At 34.0% G+C, this 8,698-nt stretch overlaps 1 protein-coding gene across 1 annotated transcript; it reads right to left on the reverse strand.

Moving 5' to 3' along the window:
• Positions 1-2,339: 2,339 nt before the first annotated feature.
• Positions 2,340-4,401, reverse strand: LOC131060902 (probable receptor-like protein kinase At1g11050). Its single transcript, XM_057994339.2, has one exon. It carries the CDS (start codon positions 4,399-4,401, stop codon positions 2,566-2,568), a length of 1,836 nt encoding a protein of 611 aa, XP_057850322.2. The 3' UTR covers positions 2,340-2,565.
• Positions 4,402-8,698: the final 4,297 nt, after the last annotated feature.

The following is an 8,698-nucleotide window of genomic DNA, read 5'->3' on the forward strand; positions in this document are numbered from 1 at the left end:
TTATTAGAACCCGCTAATGAATAATGGTGCTAATATTTGAATTAGTTTTTTTTTAATTTTTTTAATGGAATTTACTTTAGAATAATTTTCAATTACACATTTACTAAAATGACAATAACATTAAGTTTTGTAACATATTGCTTGACAAGTTTAGGTGTTTTATTAGTTGCTTATTCTTGTTATTTCCCAATAGTTTTTTAAGTTTATTTATTTAAAATTTTATGTGTTATATTTTCATCTTATTATTTCTTGACATTGAGTTTTGTTTTAATTTAATTTGATTTGATAAATTTTAACATAATTTAAGGAATTATTTATCAAGTTCATATGATCATAATTACTATTATTACTTCATGAAGGATTGTCCATCGTTAAGTCATCCATTTTTTCAAATATTATTCCTATTTCTTCATAATTTGTTATGGATGGGAGTATAATTAAATGTATTGCATCCATTCCCTTCCCATTTAAAAAAAAATCACCACTCAATCTCCATGAATCTTAGTGTTTGCATATTACCTATAGATAGTAGGCATTTTCTTATTGTCATGAATGACTTTGATCTGAGATTTGCAAAATGTGTTTATTACATAATCAAAAGTGAAGATGATCAATTTATTGTGAGACATTACGTGTCTTGAAAATTCATGACCCACAACTTAATTTTCAATTTGGCACATATAAAAGTCAATCATTTTCTTAATCAGTCATGAGAGCAATTGTGGACCTATAATATTTCTATTAAGCTCCATGAATTGTAATGAGATGAATAGTAAACATAATTGAATGGAGTCTTGCCATATACTTCTAGTTATCCACAACTTAAACACTAACAAGTCCATACACATAATATGACATCTCATTTGAAAAGAAAAGTTACACACAAACATTCTTTAATGGCATAACATAGTTTTAAATTCATTGAGGCTATTCTCGAGCCTTCTTTGTTAATTGTGTTGATGTTATGTCAATGTCAAATGATAAATCTAATAATTACAGTTTACAATTTTTTAAGTTAATTGAATATTTTTTAATATTCTAAGATTCAAACTTTTATGCACTTTAATTTGAATATTTTTAAAGGTTGATAGAACATCAATTGATTATAGTATTCATACAATCTTATTTTTATTTTATTATTATACTAGTTTAAAATTTATTTATTTAAATAAACAAAAAATCATCATAATAATTTATAGGTAGAAAATAATCATTATGTAGCATTTGTCAATTTTTACAGTAAAAATTGATTGAATTAAATATTTTTTCTTGTAAATTAATGATTAACTGATGATCTTTCACCTTAACGTAATTGCTGAATTGAAAAGAAGGAATCATATTTATGGTTGAAACATGAATTATCTATAAGAGGTGAAGGCATGCCTCATATTTCTAGAATGTTGGAATTTCCTTTAAGCATCTTCAAAGCTTCAACTATACTCAACCTAAATGCCACTATAAAATGTGTATGTAAAATGTTATTTATGTTAAGGTTTGATCAATTTCTTCATCAACGTTTCAGATTATGCTCCATGATCCATTATCAGGATGAGTAAGCTTCAAAAGAGAAATGATGGATCAACGTTTCTCTTTTCAAGCTTACTCATTTTGATGATGGATCATAGAGCATGATCCAAAATGTTGATGAAAAAAATTGATCTAATAGTCAAATCTAGAAACTATCAAGACAATTTTTTGACCCAACTCTTTTTGGGGGCCTTTTTGAACACCTTGATAAAAAACATGCTGATGTGATATCATATTTTATAACGTGACCTTGAATTTTCATTACAAGTAGAGGACATGTCAAATAAGCTGCTACAAAAACTTGAGAGTGATCTGAAAATGTCAAATATGACTTTAAAATGTGTGAAATTGAGATACTGAAACACAAAATTAGAATGTTTTTGATTAAAAAAGCAGCATTAACTAGGGCGTTGAACCTTCACATAGCCAAAAGGCTATCAATTAGCATACAACAACCCATAGGCGACAAAGAGAGACAAACTAAGAAGGGGTACAAACCCCAAACAAACATGGTCAGACAGACCAAAAAACCTATCAAACCTGAAACAACCCAAAGCCCAATTTAAGAGTAGGGAGAAACTCCCAAAACTTGACAAGGAGGGGTTTGGAAAAGGGGGGCAGACTTCCCCTTCCGCCTACGACAAACAACCGTCCAGACAACACTGTCATTAGGAACATTCAAAGAACAATCAGACGGAGATGGCTTCACAGAGTTACTACCAAGTTGCTGCAGAAAATCATTAAGAATAAAACAGAGTTGCAAGACAGGAACAACATAAATAAGAACCACAAGACAGAAGAGACCACAACAGTAATAGCAAGAGGGTCAGCATCCTCTTCACTTGTAAATTTATTATCACTTGGCCAACTTCAACCTTATTCTGGAATTGAAAGAAGGTTGAGATTTGAAAACATATTTCTAGTAAAAGATGCAAAATTAAGATGCTGAGTATCTTCTTCCCTAACATTTACATCAAAGGTTTGATTGAACCAGACATTTTCACCTGTAAAGCAATGATGACTCGACTAACTTCAACCTTACCGCTGAATTGAAATAAGGCTGAGATTTGAAAGGAAGGAATCATATTCATGGCTGAAAGATGCATCATGTGTAAGAGGTGAAGGTCTGTCTGGTATTTCAGGAATGTCGGAATCTCCCTTAAGCATCTTCAAAGCTTCAGCCATACTCGGCCTAAATGCCACCATAACATGCGCGCACAGAATGCCCACCAAAACAAATCTCTCCATTACTCTCTGAGGTCCACTCTCACAGATTCTTCTGTCGACCACATCCAAAATTTTCCCTGATTTTACAAGCCTCCACGCCCAATCTGTAATGAGATAATCAGAGGAAACTTCAACGCAACTATCAAGAGCTTTTCTCCCGCTCAAAATCTCCAACAGCACAACACCAAAACTGTAGACATCACCCCGATCTGAGAGTTGTCCATACAGAGCATATTCAGGGGCCAAGTAGCCCTGTGTCCCAGCAATTCGTGTGGTGAGGTGAGATTCCCCTTCTGTGGTCATTCTCGCGAGCCCAAAATCTGCAACACAGGCATTCATTTGATCATCCAGCAGAATGTTGGTGGCCTTAATGTCTCTGTGATAGATTGCAGGCTGAACTCCAAAGTGCAGATAACACAGTCCCTCAGCAGTACCCATGGCGATGTTCTTCCTCTGTTCCCAATTCAAAACCCCCCTGTTTTTACCCCCTTCGAAGATATGTTCATCGAGGCTGCCATTAGCCAGGTAGTCGTAGATCAGAAACCGCTGGCGTCCCTCTGTATCATCGCTGGAAACACAGAACCCTCTCAGAACCACCAGATTCCGATGCCTAATGCTGTTGATGATTTCAGCCTCGTTTATGAACTCAGAATCCCCATCAGAAGCACAGCTTCTGAACCTCTTCACAGCGATCTGCTGCCCATTTGAGAGCACACCCTTATAAACAGTCCCAAATCCACCCTCCCCAATCAAATTGAGCCCATTGAAATTACCAGTTGCTGCCCTGATCTCCTCAATGTCGAACCAGACTGCCCCTGTATTGGGCTTCACAATGGCCTTCAGAAGGCTTTTATTCATACCCACAAAGCTTTCATGCTTAGCAGATTCCCCACCATTTCTCCTCACCCACCACCAGTAACAGAGCACAAAACAAGACAGCAGGAGAATGCCCACAAAAGCTCCTGAAATACTGTACACCCAAATCCTGCGACGAGATGAGATCTCCTTAGAGACAAAAGGCACCCGGAGAATGCAATCAGCTGTGTGTATATTCTTAGGCCCAAATTCATTCACCACTCCTGCAGCATACAGACATACAAAATAGTAGCATTTCCGATTTGTTTCCTCTGTAATGTTCTCGATTCCTGCTGTTAACTTGATCCGCGCTAATTCTCCGCTCGAATGGCATGTACTGCAAGCACTGTTCTGAGAAAGATCCCCCTTACAGTCCGTCTCCATGGAAATCCCCTTCATTTTGTCAATCCAATCTTGCTTGCTCTGTATCCCGGCACAGAGACTGGGATTCGACACAAATTCGGATACATTGCTCAAAGTGCGCAGAACCAAGTTGGATTGAAGACCAAGTAAAGTTAATTTCTGCTGGAATGTGGTGAGACATGCATTTGCAGAGGCATAGTCGGGGAGTTCGAACATGAATTTTTCTCGCAGGTATTGAGCAAGCCCAACCCCAAGTAAGCTCGTTAATGTCGTCTGACAGATGCTCAGTTCCTTCTGGCTCTCAATGGATAGACAATCGCCTGTGTTCCATGAGATTTCAGTAACATAGTCCAGATTGACAGGGCACTCTGCATTAATCTTTCCGACCAAACAGAGTAACAGAAATGCTCTGAGAATTTTCATCTTCATTTTTTTTATCAGCTGCAACCTTTGCCGACATGAAATGTATTTAACTGTCGACTAATTGTCTGTGCATTGGTCGGTAAGTGCAAATTTTCCACGTTTTATTTTTCTTCTTTGGAAAATGCACCCATTACGACGAAATTTTTCCATGGAAAGTTTACTTTAATGGAAGACGCGTTAAACGTGTTTATTATTTTTTTCTGCAACCTAAAAGTAGATAATGCCTTTTGGACTTCATAGGGCTTACAAGCTATTTTTTTAAGGAAAAGTTCCCTCTTCCCAAATGAATCACACTTATAAAAGTTTGACTGAATTACTCACATGCCAACCATGATTAAGCATGTATTGCTCTATGCATTTCTAAATCATTTTAATAAATCTTTCTGTTTTAAAACTTATTTAATACATCATTTTGAAAACATATCAGGTGTATTTGATCGCTACATAACTATTTCCCTCCTTTAAGATACTTATAGTTATATTATCCTTTTTAAGGATTTTATATCATTGGCTAGATACTTTTTTTTCTGTTTATTATAGGAGTACAAGAGTTAGGTTCTATGTTGGTGGTTTTTGTTGTATCAACCCCTAACTCTAGAGTTCTTATCGAGTTGTGAATAATGTGTCTAATTTTTGCACATGGAAGACACATATCTTTGATTCAAGGATTGGAAAAGACCAACATGAAAAGATTTTAGCCTCTTCTAACTCGGATCCCTTCTAAGCTTAGGAGGGTGATCACACATATCTTTTAAAGGAATAAAACAATCAAGACTTGAAGTGAAGCCCCACAAAGTATGACTCTATACTTTGAAAATAACTATTGGCTTTTGTGAAAGATTACTTCATTCAATTTGTCGATATGTTCTTTAGGTAGCTAGGTTATATGATGCAACTATGGATAAGTCTTGATTACAAAACCCTTGAGATGCATTAAATGAAAAAACTTAAAACCTCATTAATCTAGTAAAATACACTATGCAACAATCCTCTAGGGTTTAAACAATCATAAGATTATAATAGATAGTGAAATTTTGTAATAATAGAGGGCGAATTCACAATAATGGTTCCCACTTTTTTGCCACTTTTGACACTGAGATGTACATTTTTAAAATAATCTTCAACTTCCGAGAACTATAACTTTTAAACTATTAAAAATTTGAGGATGATGTAAATTAGTGATTTCTAGCATTTTGTTTGTAGATTCTATATACATTTTTTTCAAATTTTTTTGAAGGATTTTTAAAAAAATTTTCCATCTCCCTCGAAAAGTAGTTTTTTACAACAAACTACATTTTTTAAGAGTGATGTGCCTCCCGAAATGCGTAACTTTTTTTCTATAAATGATAAAAACTCAATTATTTCGAATTTTGGTTTGTAATATCAATATCTAGGGCTTGCATTTGGTTTTATAGTGATATGTTCAATATTTTTCATTTTATAAAGTTTGTAAGTCCGACTAGTCATAATTCAGACATAGGTTTACGTTTGAACACATAACTTGTTCTATATAAATAGAAATTCAAATTTTTTTTTTTTGTTAGAAAAAAGACATCAATACCAGGGGCATATATATTTTTCAGAATTTTTTTGAATTAGTTTCTTATTTTTCCCAATGCATTGAATAGAGAAGTTCATGTTCGGTGAAAAACCAATTTTCCATAAAATTAAAAAAACAAGAACATAATAAATTCAAAATATAACAAAATTATACTCGGTGGAAAGCTTGTTCCGAGTACTACCATCTAATATTTTTGGGTTATCAAGATTATTTCATTCGTGCCTTGAACCAGAGCTCCGAATTCATTAATTCTTCAGAACTCTGAAATTTTTTGGGAGGAACTTCTAATTGAAGGGTTTGAGCGAACAATTGTTCGAGCGAATTGGGTTCGCTCGAACCATTGGGGTTCGAGCGAACCCCCATTTGCTCGAACCACTGGGCTTGTTTTTTGGCCCGTACTTTTTTGTAACTGTCATGTTCGAACGAACCCGACCATTTTTAACTGTTGGGTTTCGTTCGAACTCTGGCCGATGCATTTTGGTTGAATGAATTTCATTTGTGGAGTCGTATAAATGTCCATAATTTTTTCCATTTTTTATCACACAAATGATTAAAATAATTCGCATTTTTGGATGAAAGAAGACATTTGACAATTATTTTGAAGGCAATAATTTGAAGGTTTTTTGTAAAAGCATGGGGAACAAGAAGAGAAGGCAAAATAAGACTTCAAGGAATTATTCTCCTGAAACAGAAGAAAGATATCGAGAACAAAGAAGACAAAGATATCTTGAAGCAAGTATGTATTTTAAATTTTATTTCTATTTAATTTAATATGTATTACGTAACAATTAATTAGTTCAATATTTTTAATCTAATATTTTTAATTAAATTAATTTAAAAAATCTTAATTAAATTAATTGGAAATAATAGGATTAAAAATAATCTTGTTTTTATTGGAAAGCATAATTAATTTGAGATAATACATGTGTATTTGCAAATTTCAAATTCCATCAACTTGCTTGTTGTGTAATTGAATTTTTCTCCTATATAATTAAGTCCATTTATAATAGATAAGACCTATTAAGTCATAAAATTAATAAGACCTATTATGTCATAATTTCTAGGTGAACTAAATTATATATATTGAATATTTAATCTACATGTACAAGTAATTTCATGTTCAATAGGTCCTTTAATATCACATAATATATTTGTCTTAAGGGGAGTTAAGTATATTAATTGTGAAATGTTTTTTCATACGTGGTCATATTGATTTTAATAATAAGGCCTAAATTAGGACTATTACATTGATTATAGGTCTTAATTGTGACATAAATTTATAAGGTCTATTAAACATGTTGAATAATTTAGATGAACTATTTATATGACTTCACGTACATGCAAAAACATTTCAGATTAGGAGGTCTATTATGCAATAATAGGTCTTAAATATACACAGATGTGACATATTATAGTCCACCTACATTATGGTCCATAACAAATTAATATGAGGTCACCTTTATCGTATGCATGCATCAAAATATTTGTACTTTTAATTTTCAAAATTGGAATTTCTAATTTATCAAAAATTTATTTTATGTGTTAAATTAGTGCTCAAAATTAGAGATTGAACTTTAATCATAATCCGAGAACAAATTGAACTTTAAACCTAAACAGGTAATTTAATTAGAGTTATAACAATAAGGTCCTGAAAGTAATTAAATTTAATAAACCAAATTGAACAGGCTAATTTTAACATGTTACAAAGCTTTAAGCCAAATTCACCCCTATTCTTAAACCTAATTGAATAATCTTTGATTAATTCAAGAACCTTACACAAACTCTTAAATTATGTTTAGAACAGGCTCGAGAAGAAGGGAATTCTGAAGTGAGAGTCAAGGCAAACGAACCTGTTGAAGAACACAATATAGTTGTGTAAAGCAGAAAATCGCAATCGAACCCTAGTTGCCCTCCCCTCTTCCAACTCCAAGGAGAGAGAAGGGAGGTTGCTAGGGTTGATGGTTTTCACTTGGGAGAGACTTTACATTCAAAAGAGGGGTTGAAACCCACAAGATCCAATCCCACACAATGCAAGATTGGATGCTAAATGAGTTTCAAGGGTTAAGACAGCAAGGCTACCCTCTTTTGTAAAGAATGTGCATAGAATGATTAGGCTAGGAATGCATAGAAAGTGACAAAGATTCGCTTATAAACTGAGATAGGGATATAGTATGAAGCTGCGGACCTGGAATTAGTAGTAAAATGTCGATACGGCGCTGTCCTGCAAATTTGAGCAAAAGTTGACGGGACGATGGCGCCCGGCGTGCACACGGTCCTCCGAAAAATCCGCGAAACGAAGGAGGATCTGTTCATCTCTGCACAAGGATTCCAGATCTTCAATTTCAGTCGCGTACCTGCAACCTACACATAGAAAAGTGAAGACGATTGGGGGGGTTAGGGATTAGGGGTTTGCCTTTAGGTCAAACCCCGGTTTTGGAATTAACCAAGAAATGAGAAATGCTGTAAATGTAAATGTATGTAATGTAAAACAAGTACTAATACCTTGTTGTAAGGATGTTTGTATCCTTATGTGCGAAGGTATAGATGTTGTTGTTTGTTGTATGTTGTATGTAGCACGTAGTAAGTGATCTCCTCTTCAATGGTTGAATCCTTGTCTTGAATGCAACACTTAGCCTTGAATGGAGACTTAGAAGGAATGCTTGAATGCTTGAATGCTTGAGTATAGTTTCCACGCTTTTTTCCATCATATCGAATGAAAGAGGAAAATGTAGTTTATATACT

Source organism: Cryptomeria japonica, chromosome 5 (genome assembly GCF_030272615.1).
Source record: "Cryptomeria japonica chromosome 5, Sugi_1.0, whole genome shotgun sequence".
In the NCBI taxonomy this organism is placed as follows: Eukaryota; Viridiplantae; Streptophyta; class Pinopsida; order Cupressales; family Cupressaceae; genus Cryptomeria; species Cryptomeria japonica.